Below are 13,625 nucleotides of genomic sequence, written 5' to 3'. Positions count from 1 at the left end.
ATGGCCCGACGTGCATGCTGCCCAATGGGAGTTAATCGTTTAATTACGATATATTATCGACAGACGATTAGAGCCCGCGCGAAATTTCAAAAGCGGTTTCTGCATCGTCATGCACGAAATGACTGGAAAATTATTTCATCATAACAAAATAATGAGAATGGAAAGCAGATACTGGCCATTAATTGTTTTTATTCGCAAAGGCAAGGATTTAAAGCAATGGAATAGGCACATGAATCAGGAAGTAAGTTAAGAGTTTTCGAATTTAGTATTTTTTCGATTTTCCACTACATTTTCAAAAATCAAACAACAATCTTTTCACTTTGGCTATCGTTTTCTTACTATTTTTTTTTTAACTGCCATGATTCTAGGTATGAGGAACAAGAGAGCAACGCTTAAAAGCGCAAGACTTGCCCCAAGTAGGGCGCTAACTGGAAGAGTAGGAAGCACTTCAAACAACTCTACATTTTCGTCAGGCGGACTGTTTAGTCACCGAAAAAATGTCATCATCACCTACTCCAAGAGCAAACCCGTTCAGATCAAAAGCAAGGGGCAGCATTTTCTCACACCAGACACACCTCAGCTGTTAACAAGTGAAGAGCCAAAGACAAGCGGAAAGAAAAGCTCTGTTGAGCCAGGTTAGGCAAGAGTGAACAGTTCATGTTGTTTCGTCAATTTTTAAAAAAAAAATCTCACCCCTAATAAAGTAATTATAATAGGCGTTGCTCCTTGACCGTCGGATTTTGATACAAAAATGTTTGACTCATAGATTTATGTTATACCAGAGTGATCTAGAAAGCCTTTTTTTTTTAATTCACGTATGCTTTTTTCACGTATTCGTCTATTGCGAATCGGAAGTGGACTTTGCACTGTTGAGGGGGTTGGAAACGTACCTTAGCACCCCCCCCCCCCTGGGTATGGGCCTGACCTCTATGATTTTAAATTGGCTTAGAGGGGGTGGGGGGTGGCAGGGGTGGGGGGGGGGGGGGTCCCAGGGCGCCTACTCACATTTTATCCAACTTTGAAATATCACATTAAAATAGCAAAAAGTTAAAGAAAAGCCCCTCCCCATCCCCCTCTGGTAAAAAAAAAAAAGTAATAAAGAAATTTAAATGTTTATCCATCAAACTCATCTTTCAGAAAAATTGAATTTGAAGTCCAATGCGGATAGTCTTCAAAAATCAGTTCTGCTACACCATGAGGGCACTTACAATATCACCACTAGTCCAGCAAGGTGAAAGCTTCTCAACAGTATTTACCATTCACATGCAAAGGAGTCAAAGGGAGAGTTCAACAAGGGAAACAGTTGGATAAAGGGGCTGGTCCTAATTTTTCTAAACCAGATTTTAGTTAAAAATGATAAAGCATTCTGTGTATGCTTTGTTACATAAGCCAACATTGTTGCACAACAGTTTTGTCACCTTGCCCCAAACTGTGATTATTTTTATAATGTTTGTTGTGTGATGCTAGCAACCCACCAACCATGTACCTATTATCCATGCAAGTGAACCAACCAGCAGCAACCAACTTGGACAGTGATGTAAACAGACCAACATTGTTTCTTGCAACCATGTTGGCTATGTAACAGCTGATTCAGCTCATCAGCTCTGCATGTTTGGCATTATTGTTATTATTATTAGTGCATTAGTATCACCTAATCCTTGTCTATTGATTTGGATTCCCCATAGTTTTGAAAGCACAAAGAATCCTCCAACACCTCAGCTGGTGTTAAGAAACATTAGCAACATTCCTATTGACAAGACTGTCGGAAGGGTGTGTACACCAGGTTAGAAGAGACAAGTCTTGTCTTGTTATATATTTTATTGGTTGTGTAAATATGATTATGGTGATGGTTATGATATGGCTACTTATGAATATAATGATAACTACTTACTAACTGAGAGTGGGGTCATTCTGGGAAATATCAAACTGAGGCATTGGCCAAATGACTAATGGTTTATGTGCTGTTTGATATTTTCCGGCATGACCAAATGATTAAATGAGGTAAATAAGTTTTTTATTATATGCCATTTTCTTCTATAAGAGAAATATGATTTGTGGTCGATGCTGGGCTGCGAAAATTTTCCTTGGGGATTATGGGCCATTACACTGCCAGGTGGTGTTGGGGGGAGACTCTCCATAGACAGGGATGATCGTCCTATATTTTAAGATATAAGATTCTACTGACTGCTTTCCCTTAAGGGATGTTCAAAATTTTTCCTCTGCTGCCTTCTCGAAAGGGGTCTCATGCTAGTTGATTATCGCCACCCCTAATGTCAAATGGCCATGAATGTAGTCAGAAAAGATGGTACTCTATGGTGGTGTCTTATTAGGACCTCAAGTCAGGAATACTGAAATTTGTTAGAAATTGCTTTGGCCACACCTAATATGCTATCTTTTAGGGGTAAGAATTGATGTTGATCACACCTTAACACTAAAACTGATTTTGCAGATGATCACCCCTGTCTGTTTTTAAGGGAGACCCCCAGGAATATTAGCCAATCACAGCCTGCATACAGCCTTTGCCATATAATAATGATTTATCTTGTTGGTCTTGATCGTTGATAGTTTTATTATATTTGTGATAAGTTTTCTTGTAATTTTGGTAGAATTCATAATATTGATCATGATTGATGATTTTGTTGAAAATATTGACGATGATGGTTCTTATTCTGGTCTGATTAATGGTGATTGCATTTGTGGTTTTTTTAATAAAGATAATTTTGATGTTGGGAGTGGTAAATATGTTTATGTTGGTTCAATAAGATGATGATGGTGGTGGTGATGATGATGGCGGCGACGACAACAAAGATTGCAGTGGTTGTCGTGGTGATGCTGTTGATGATGATGATTTTGATTATTATGATTATGAACCATAATGTAATTTGTAAATGTTTTAGGGCGTGATTCAACAGAAAGGCGTTTGATACCTTCCTCTCATGATCCCGCTAATTCAAATTCGAGGTATGCGAATACTATAGCGATGGCCATCAGATTTCTTAGACTACTCTTTTCTCAAGGGTGTTATCTATTTTATGTGACAACGCAATCGTCTAGTAATTTACAGCCCAGAAAAATCGGAGATTTAGGTCTGTTTTATTCAAAGAACTCAACTTAATCTAATAATATGTTTAAATGTTGCATGTGTATTTGTAGAAAACGCCCCAAACGCCATGGGAAGAAAACAAAAACAGCAAAAACTATCGTAAGGAAACCTTCTCATGACATGACCAAAAAGACTAAAATGGTGATATCTGAGGATTTGACATCATACAGCCCTAAGACAATGTCACTGTGTACTATAAGAGGATCACGCTACCCATCATACAATAAAGATAGTCACATGTTGTCTGCAAAGTCAATGAGCCTTGAAGGAACCAGAGATCGTTTTGGTTCTGGGATGACTTACCCTAGCGTTGACAAGAAGGATGAAGACGCGGTAGAGAGTCTGAGTGATGACACTATTGTGCCTTCCACTACAAGTACTACGAGGGGAGAAAATACAAGCAGGGAATCGATGAAAGGGAGAACAACGAGTGTTATCTTAAAGGTTGACGAGATGGCAGTAAACACCTTAGAGGATGCCGCACCCACGCCTAGTGTAAGCAATGGCGAACCAGTGCCAAGGTCCAACAATGAGAAAGAGCTAATGGATAGGAGAGGTGCTAGTGTTTTCGCAAGAGCAGACAATAAAATCCCAGAGGAAAAAGGTGATACTACCCTTTTGTCGTCTTTAAGTAGTGGTAGGATAGAAGAAGCCGACGAAGGTAGTGTCGAGAAAGTCAATCGCTCCGCAGATGTTAGCGAGGAAGTGGTAACCCAACAGAGAATAGTGGGTGCTAAATTGTTACCTTCGTCGATTAGCTTCAAGGAAATGAATATAGGAACAGATGAGCATGGGATCGGAGAAAAACCGCGAGTCGCAAAAAAGAAAAAGAAGCGTGCTGCTATTGTGTACAAAGTGAAGTCGCAGATTAAAGCGAAACGGGAAACATCGGCATCCAGTTCTGAGCAGGATGTCCGTTCTTCTAGTGGAGCTTGTTTGGAAGCATCTTTGCAGGATATGGAAGGTGGGGATAGCCTGAGAAGAGAGAGAAATCGTGTGGCAAAAGGGAAAATGTTAAACAATAGAAAAAGCATGACCGGTCTTGTTTCAAAGAGTGTCAGTTTAAATGCTAGCGCACTATCTACAAAGATGAAAATAAACGGAGAACATTCTGGCATAATAAGATCGCGTGATGACTGTACAACAGGGACCAGATCAGACTCACAGTTGAAAAACAGAGGAGAAAATAATATAAAAAACAAATCATCAGATGTTAGTTCTACTAACGATGCACCTTCGCGTATAAAAAAGGCGAAAACAAAGACAAAGCAAAGAGGTAAAAGATATATTAAAGTTACAGAGGAAGTAGAGGATATGATTCATAGAGTTTCGAACTCAGATAACGATGACAGACAAATATGTCGCTCATCCCAATGTGCTGCTTTGGTCCAAGGAGAACCTCCTTATTCGGTCAAGCAATGTTATCTAAAGGATAACAAGACCATCATCATGAAAAGCGGGAATTCAGACTGCACTGCAAAACAGAACGATTCAAGCCATGATAACGATAAAGAAGACAACGAGGCAACCAAACACAACAAAGCCAAAGTGGACGGCATAGACCCTTCTCCACCAAAAAATTCCACCTTTAATGAGGACGAAGGGGTAGCGTTGAAAGACGTTTTTCCGAGTGACATTTCAGCCATCAGGGAAGAGTCTGTTGAGCTTGCTCAAACAGGTAAGTGAACTTAACAAAAAAAAGTTGTTGTGCTAAAGAAACAGTTTAGTGTACTGACAAACCTGTCAATGCACTGTCATAAACAGGTAAGTGTACTCACTAACAGGTTAGTGCGCTCACAACCAGGTAAATGTAAGTGTGCTCAAAACATGTTAGTGCGACCACAAACAGGTTAGTACCTTCAAAAAAGTCAGATTATCTGTATTGGCGTATATTTTACATACAATAGAAGTCATTCAGATGAGACTCGCATATAAGGGATACTCGCATATATATGACCTGATTTTCAAGACCCTTCTTATAATATCTATTAACATATTTCGCGTGAAAAACAATTACTAGTCCCTAGTAGTTCTTACTAGGGACTTACTTACCTTCTAGTCCCTACCTGTTCAAGCAAGTTCTACTGTTTTTTGTACCTATAACAGCACATATAGCAAGATGTTGTCTAATAATACTCGATGATTTAAACAATTCGCGTTAATCCCCAAATGTGACCGGGTTAAATTAAAAAAAAAAAATAGCACGGATTATTCCAAGATTAAAAATTTCAAGGATTGCGATTTTTTTGTCATAAGGAACGACAAGCATCAACATGCCCAAAACGAGAGTTTACCCTCCTTCTACGAGGATAGTTACCTTTCTTGGTAAACGATATTAATCTTGCCTTTTCAGGAAACAATGGCTCACTATGTGGTCAAGTAGTTCCTTCGCCTTATCAAAAGCAAGGCGGTAAATCCGCCGAGCAGGGAGAAGGTTCGTCACCAAAAACTGGAAAAAAGGTAAAAAGCCCCTATACTCCCTAAAAAAACGCGAGAGCTCTTTTCTGATCCCTCGGGGTCTCCTAATAACTTCTTAAGCTCAAGCGCATTGCGTGATAGAGGTAAGATTGTCTGGGTCTTTTTAGAATTTAAAGATTCTCCCGTCTAGCAACTTGTTGTTGATAATTGACTCTCCATCCTTAGATTGTTTAAAGTATTCAATTTTATAGCGAATTTTACCCTGGGTACCATAGCCCACAGACTTCTCTCGTCCAGTGGGTAGGCGAATCTTTTACTGACCGGCAAAAAAAATTGCGAAGTGAGACATACATTTCAGGGGCGAATTAAATCCCCTTTATCACTCTGAAACCCAAACCACCCTCCAAAAAAAGTTATGTAAAATGATATAATACGTTATAATACGTTTAAAAATAAAATCAAAGCAGCAGTGTCACGTAAATCGGACCCAGAGTTTGATGTTTGCCATCAGAGTTACAAGCCAGTAGATCCGCGCCCTTCAGCAATTAGCCTGGAGACGTCTGGAGGCAGTGAGAGGTCGTGGACCGAGAACATTAAGACGAGTACCCCCGTAGACGGCAAGGTGCCTGCTGCCCTGGGGGACGCGTTTAAGGTGTGTACATCTGCGGACAACTCTCTGATAAAACATAAGTAGTTTATAGTGGGGATGTTGCGTTGAACTTTTGCATGACATTTTCGACCTCCAATGAAACACAGCCCCCTTGATAAATATGGATAAATAGATTTTAATACACCAAAAACTGGAATTCGACTCGGCCAAATTTTCGTCTTTAATAAGACTTTTTTCATTTTACCCTGGAGAAGTCTTATTAAAGACGAAAATTTGGCACAGTCGAATTCCAGTTTTTGGTGTATTGTATTAGTTCTCCTGCTTCACATACACGACTTTTTGGGCTTTTTGTATTTATTGATAAATAAATTTTGGTATAGCTAAAAGTACTGATTGCATGATGCATAGAAAGCAAAAGTTAGAGCTAGTATGCGGATGTTTTTGTTGTTGGAAGTAATGGTGACATGTTCTGAGTGATAAAGGAAGTTAAGTGTGATTCAATTAATGTAATGGAGATATGAAGTCATGGTGGCATGTTCTGAGTGATAAAGGAAGTTAAGTGTGATTCAAATAATGTAATGGTAACATGACATAAGGGTGACATGTTGCGAGTGATAAGGGAAGTTAAGTGTGATTCAAGGAATCGCATAAAGTGGATGTTAACCCTGTGTCCGAGTTTCTCACATTACTAGTTGTAAAACGTTTTAAATATATTTGTGGTTAGAGAACGTGAACATAACACTTTTTCGTGTTTATGTGACGCACATACAAGACAACAAACGTGGAGATGGTAGTCTTCCCTGTTTGTAAAATGTATCCTTGAAAACCGATCATAATGGCCTTTTGATGATTGATGATGGCGTATCTTCTCGTTGATAAAAAGATATTCCATGATTGTTTCCAAACTCAGCTATCTCCGATATTACCTGAGATCCAGCCGAATCAACCACCCGGAAACGGTATGCGAGTGAACCCCCCTGCACGTCCTAAAAAGGTATGGTGTTAGATTTAGACAAATTCTCTTTTGAGGTATTATTTTTTTGTTTAGGTGGGCGCATTCCCGAAAACTTACTGATAATGTGCCTATATGCAGGCCCGTACCCAGTCGGGCGACATGGGGTGCGTTTTTTTAGTTTTATCGTACTTTAAAAACTGTTGAAAAAAAGGTATGAGAATTAAAGTTCTTAAAACCTTTCACTTATATCAATCTAGCCAAGAGAAAGCATAGATAAACTTTCAAATTCTGAAAAGGGAATTGAATTTGATGGAATTTTCAATTTTCCACAGAGCTTTGAAAATTTTCCTTGCCGCGCGAAAGGAGATTGAATGAGTGGATAATTCCAAGTTTTGACGGGAAAATCTGAAACAACGTATTTTCCTTCCGTTAAAATTCAGAGACGGCCTACCACAAAATATTGGCGAAGTATTTTCTATTGCAATGCTACCCACAATGAAGCGAAGATTAATTTAAAGCAGAGAATTATATGCGAAAAAATATCGTTTTGTTAAAGGTTTCAAAAACAGCGCGCGCTTGTGAGAATGTCGCCATTCTTGACTGCCAATGCAGCGCGCGCACAATGTTAAAACAATTCATAGACTACAGGATATCTGGCTAAATTTTGCAGATTTGTTTCCTCATAATATCTCAACCTGGTAATCATTTGACTACCAGGTTGAGATATAAAGATGACGGTAAAACAACGTTCTTCAATAACTAAGAAGACACGAAGACGGGAACCAGTTTAGCGCGCGCATATATTTTCTCATGTTGTATTTGATTGACATCTCGACCTACGTCACAAATGACTGGACCCGGGCCTTTCAGTTCACGGCCTTTTTTCCGAAGGTTGACAAAAATACCTCAATATTACATATTTGAGTTATTTGCGCGAACGCGCGGGTCCATACGAACCACATACCATTTGGAAGATGAAAATATAAAGAATTGAGCAAATTCTATCAACTCTGAAAGGTTATATGGACTTTAAGAAAAGAATAATGATACAAAAAATGTATAATATCGTCTTTTATTAACCAATCAATTTATACACGAGACACTTGTACCACTTTTTCGGTACATGTACAAACCGCGCGTCCATGGCACTACCCCCCACTATTTTAACAAACCCCAAATTCTTTAGATTATTATCTTTTCTTCTTTCTAAGTGATTCTAATCTCTCGCTTCATTACGATCATGAACCGAAGTATATCCGAAGGTTAATATTCCCAGCAAACCTCGCGGGCAAGCCTTACTCTTGTGGTCACTTACTTTTTTTTCTTTTTTTTTCTGCGTGATGGCAAAGTAGCTACTCGGGAACTAGTACAATGGCTACAAAACGCAGAGATAAAAAATATTTTGGAATACGCGCCTCTCCCAATAAACGCGGTTTTTATTTGATCATTTACGGTAATTTGCATGAAATCAGCTGTAATTATTTAGCGATTTTATATGAGAAAAACGTTTTTCCTACTATGTACTAGAGAACGCGCCGCTACGTTCTCTTTCGCAGTCATTAATATAACCAGTGGAGGCGTTGTTTAGCTTAGCCAAGACTTTTCATCTATTATAATGAGAAAAGGAACTCGCTAAACCTTAAGCAAATATCTGGAGCATCTTTTAATGATTCCCTTAAATCCTCTGAGCCAAGATAATATTGCAATAAAGATGCGTTTTAAAGGATATAAAAAATGCACAATTATTTTACTATCGTCGACGTGCCATGAGCGAAAAACTGCTTCCGCCCGTTTAAAGAAATAATAATAATAATAACATTTTAAAATGAATATGACGCCGTCTGGTTTGTGAACGGATTTTCGCTACTTTTCTCTTAAAATCGCCATAATTTAATAGGCTGCATTTTATATGTTACTTAGTACTAATTAACTGGGAATCACTGTTCAAATGTTGCTTGAGACATGAATACCACAACCATAGCAGCAAACAAACTCAATGTAATGATATGTTTATTTCAACCTCGGACGAAATCCGCTTGAATCACTCTAAAATTCAGTCCATCCTACATCCATTTTTTGAACTAAAATTTAAGTCTATGGATAATAATATTTTTTCAATTATGATAAGATATTTCAAAATTCAGATAAGAATTAACCAATAGTAAAAGTTTAAAGAGTCTATCTTTTTTTAAAAAAGTAACACCATTTGGTTCTAATTGGATTACTCTATCTTTGCTTATTGGTATTTGTCTGTGTGAAGAACAATTGCAAGCGAAAAAAAATCGCACTTTGATGTAAAGATCCTCCGAAATCCAGTTGATAATCCCTTTATGATTAGCTCTCAGCTGGTGAACTAATGTGTTACCTGGACTTAAAACATGACAACCTCGCTTCTCGACTTTGCTTGAGGCCAGAGAACGCCTTTACATGACCCTATATTCTTTCAATAAATTAGTTCAATTCGTATTGCTGTGCCACATTTTTCTTCGCGTTTGCAAATCATGACTGACTCACCCACCGAGTGCATTTTCAATCATCTTATTGTTATTATGTAAATGAATGGCCCCTGGTTTTCAGTCTGTGATGTTTAGGTGAGAGGCGCACGAACGCGTTCGTGCCACACAGCAATGGCAGACGCAAGCGGGAACACAACAAGTGTAGTGGTGACGTGCGTCTACTCCGCATACTCTGCCATCACCCTAGTTCTCAACACGCTCCTTATTCTCGTCTTTTATAAGAAGAGCCTTCTAAGGCGCTCGTACCGTTTCTACATCTTCAGTCTTGCGCTGGTTGACATCCTAATGGCGGTCCTGGTGGACTCCATAGGCGCGTATGCGAATTCTAGTCCCGGAAGAGCGCTCAGTTCTCGCGGGTGTCAGTACTATGGCGCAGTCGCGTCCTTCGTGGGCTTCACCTCAGTGCACCACTTGACCGCCATCTCCGCCGATAGGTGGTACTCTATAAGGTTCGTAATGCGCCGTAAACCAAGCAAGCGAGTCACGCTCAGGGTCATACTAGCCTTGTGGATCTCTGGCCTGATATGGGCAATACCTCCTCTCGTAGGCTGGTCCTCGTACGCGCACCAAGGAAGCTTTTCACACTGCTCCGTCAAGTGGTTCTCCGTCGATCCTAAAGATTACTCGTACACTGTAGTCATATTTACCAAGTTTTATTTTTTTCCAATCGCGTTTATGACGTTTTCCTATGTTCATGTTTTCGTTATCACCCGGCGAATGGCGAAGAACGCAACGCAGCTCTGGGGGAAAAAAGCTGCTGCGACGGCCAAGTCAATAAAGAGTGAATCAAAAGCAGCTGAGATAGCCTTAGTCATGGTACTCTCCTTTTTAATCGCCTGGACCCCTTACGCAGTGGTTTCGTTTTATTATAGTTTACGCGGACCAACGGGAGTTCCCCTTATGGCCGCAATGTTGCCTTCTCTTTTTGCCAAAGCATCCTCTCTTTTTAATCCCATTATCTATTTTGCGATGTCAAGGGAATTTAGGAACTCGTGCAGGGACTTCGCGAGGCGCTAAACACGCACAAGGAGAACACTGAGCGTCACAGATCTTATGTGCGAAATCGAACTCATCAATGTTCCTTTGCCAGTGAAAAAAGTGTGTCTTCAGACTAAAACATTAGCTGCATAAACAACAATTAACAACACAAGACCCTCGAGACAGCGAGGCGATATCACTGCTTACCCGTGTGGGTCGAGTGTGCGTAGCTCGAGGCTGTTAGATGGCTCTTTACCTCTTACATCTCTGTTTCTAATCTTATGTATACTAAGAAGTTAGAACAAAAGATTGACTTAAATAAGAGGCTGATCAGAGATGGAGTTGTCTTGCAATCGCATTTCTTTGATCTCATTCTTTGTTGTCTGATTTAATGCTTGCTTCCCACACGCATGGATTTGAAACCCTTCCTAATGTCTGTCAGTGACATTAGGAAGGGTTTCAGTGGGGACAGGACATGTAACAATCACGCGTGATTATTTGATATCTTGATTTCTTTTTGAAATAGCCTTAATTTAACGTTTTTCTCGATATAACGACACAATTTTTTCGGTTTCTTGTAATATATTGTAATTAAATTAAACTCGTTGTTCAGCTTAAGTTCCCTTTGTGTACCAAAAATTCATAAACAAACCCGAACGTCCGGCTCACCTCACACTTGGGTGCTCTTTCCTTCTGCGGATATGTTGCGGAAATATTAACGAATCTTTTCACATGCTCACTGTCTATAACTTATTGCGAAACGAGTTGGCATATAGGAGTGAAAATAATGAAAACAATATGTATTAGTTCTCAGAACAGTCCAGATGAGTTGTCAAACGTCTTTAACGCCAGGGGTAGAACATTACTTTGTAAAATTTGTTCCCTGTCAGGGGTTTCATTTAGACCCAGCGGCCAGCGGAACCACCAGCTATTATCTTCCGAGCGCCGGCTGGGAAGATAGTCGATGAATGTTTTATTTGAACTAATAAAATAAGTTAACTGTTTAAACCAATGTGGAAAAAGGGGGGTTTCCCCCATTAGCCTCTTTTTTTTTCTCAAAAATACGCCACATCTTTGTTATTGTTTCCATCAAATCTAGAAGAAAATTTATTCGATGACATTTAGAAGCCATCTAGAATTTGTATTATACTTCATTTACAAAATTTAATCGAGACTATTGTAATAGCTTCCTAAATTTAGCCCATGGAAGTGGATGTTTCCCCACACTTGGTATTTTACTAGGATGGCAATTAAAGGGTTGCACCACATGATCCTGGCGCTTTATGACTCCAGTGAGCCACACGAATCGTTGTGAGGCGTGGGATTTTAATTTTATATACTTGCTTTGCCATGACATATTTAAATGATATAAGGACTCAAAACTAAATCAAATATTCAAGATTATTTTAGACCGTTTTATAATTCTCTGGATAGATTTTCTTCCCTATCTCTTTCACGCTTCCGCCTCGGTGCCTGTGCCCTTTATTTTTATCTATTAAAAATAGGTGGCAAGGTCTCGCCTGCTTTTGCGGTTTTTCTTGCGAGTCTCCTACTCAATACTTTCTTTACTGTCCTAAGAATGCTGCTGAAGCGGTCGGTCTACAGCAGTTGTCACCGTCTGTCTGACATACAAAAAGTAAATGCCCTAATTTCTGGGTTATCAGATTTGCCCAATGATGCGAATGGTCAATTGTTATACAATACTCAATTATTAATCAGAAATTATAAGCGTTTTATATCAACTGATTAGGTTCCAACTGCTGCACCTGTAATAGCCTGAGTATCAAGGCCCTCAGGCTACACCTGTAACACACACTGCACTCCCTGGAAATAACGCCCCCCCCCCCCCCCCCCCCCCACCCCACCCCTATATAAGTAGGTGCCAGCTTTTTGGGCAAACGCAAAATGAGTTTAAATTTAAAAATATATATATATATAAATGCATTATTAACACCATCGTTTCTGTGTTCCACCATCATTTCTGTGTTCTACCTGTTTCAAGGCGCTACAGGAGAGCACGTGCTTAGAGAATGTAACTGAGGATGAAGCCATCCCTGATGACATCACACCGGATATTCCCATACCAAATAAGGTTAGTCCCCTAGGTCGGCAATGCTTTTTCTAGAATATTTTAACTCTCAAAATAGATCTTCGTCAAAATTCTCAAAACCTTCATTCTGTTTAGACTTTCCCATACCAATCACATATTTCTTTTACAGCCACCTAAAAAAGTTGGGTGGGGTCTGTCATTACCCCTTAGTGCATGGAGGGACGTTCTCCCATATCTCCCGTTGAAAAATCCAAGCTCTCTTTAGTTAGAGGCTAAATTTGTAATGCAGATTAGCTTGAAATTTATAAATACCTCCCGCACCATTAACATACAAATCTTTGAAGGTGACAAGTAAAACAATTGTGTGTTTCAATTTGTTTGTTTTAACAGCAGCGATGCTCATCCAGCAAGCGTCGACTGCAGTATGCATCTCCAACATCCGACACTACACCTGACTGCTTCCTGTTGTCGATCACTGGCGCCAAGAGGAAACCAGCTAGGGTTTGGATGAGAAAAGGCTCACACAAACAGGGAGATATCATGGGAGATGTACCACAAGACATCATAGCAACCCTCTGAACACACAGTAACCTTTCGTGCCACAAAGCAAAGACACTAAATGTTTTGCTATCACGCCTGGAGTCTTACGTCGAGAAGTTTGCACCTGGGAGAAATCAACTAAGATCGGCGTTAGGAGAGACTGGAACAAGAAGAACGAAATCATAAAAAGAGGTGCTACAAGATACACAGTATCACGGCTTGCCTTATAAACGTGGAAATAGTTTTTTTTTGTGCACACGGTCATAAATAGAATCTGATTAAAAAAATCCATTACATTACAGATAGTATATACCTATTTCAATAAAGCTGGTCAGTGCAAATGGTAGTTCTACGACCGAAGTAAACATGCGTCTCAAAGAATATGGATACATTAAAACAATTATGCATTAAAGGTTACCAATGAAAACCTGTTGTGAAATAGGTATACATAGTTA

General features: G+C 39.5%; 2 protein-coding genes across 3 annotated transcripts; both read left to right on the top strand.

Moving 5' to 3' along the window:
- The first annotated feature begins 82 nt into the window (after positions 1–82).
- LOC5504175 lies at positions 83–13,597 on the top strand. Of its 2 annotated transcripts, none has more exons than XM_048729825.1 (11): positions 83–241; positions 369–635; positions 1,138–1,231; positions 1,686–1,783; positions 2,898–2,961; positions 3,154–4,781; positions 5,457–5,563; positions 6,033–6,173; positions 7,042–7,125; positions 12,583–12,672; positions 13,024–13,597. In XM_048729825.1, exons 2-11 carry the CDS (start codon positions 371–373, stop codon positions 13,207–13,209), a joined length of 2,757 nt encoding a protein of 918 aa, XP_048585782.1. In that variant the 5' UTR covers positions 83–241; positions 369–370; the 3' UTR covers positions 13,210–13,597. The 2 variants fall into 2 exon arrangements, with proteins under 2 accessions (XP_048585782.1, XP_048585781.1); XM_048729824.1 differs by having other exon boundaries at positions 13,021–13,597.
- On the top strand, positions 7,912–11,588 carry LOC5504192 (visual pigment-like receptor peropsin). The gene has a single exon (XM_032372445.2). It carries the CDS (start codon positions 9,714–9,716, stop codon positions 10,617–10,619), a length of 906 nt encoding a protein of 301 aa, XP_032228336.2. The 5' UTR covers positions 7,912–9,713; the 3' UTR covers positions 10,620–11,588.
- Positions 13,598–13,625: the final 28 nt, after the last annotated feature.

This window comes from Nematostella vectensis, chromosome 7 (assembly GCF_932526225.1).
Source record: "Nematostella vectensis chromosome 7, jaNemVect1.1, whole genome shotgun sequence".
NCBI lineage: Eukaryota > Metazoa > Cnidaria > Anthozoa > Actiniaria > Edwardsiidae > Nematostella > Nematostella vectensis.
The sequence above is the reverse complement of the archived record's forward strand: the minus strand, read 5'-3'. Positions and strand labels throughout refer to the sequence as shown.

Bases quoted from the DNA above. Each gene is read 5' to 3' on its own strand.
- LOC5504175 (XM_048729824.1), top strand. From the start codon at position 371: ATGAGGAACAAGAGAGCAACGCTTAAAAGCGCAAGACTTGCCCCAAGT. The intron at 1,784-2,897 runs GTTAGAAGAGAC...TAAATGTTTTAG, and splicing joins CGGAAGGGTGTGTACACCAG to GGCGTGATTCAACAGAAAGG. The intron at 12,673-13,020 runs GTTAGTCCCCTA...TTGTTTTAACAG, and splicing joins ATATTCCCATACCAAATAAG to CAGCGATGCTCATCCAGCAA.
- LOC5504192 (XM_032372445.2), top strand. From the start codon at position 9,714: ATGGCAGACGCAAGCGGGAACACAACAAGTGTAGTGGTGACGTGCGTC.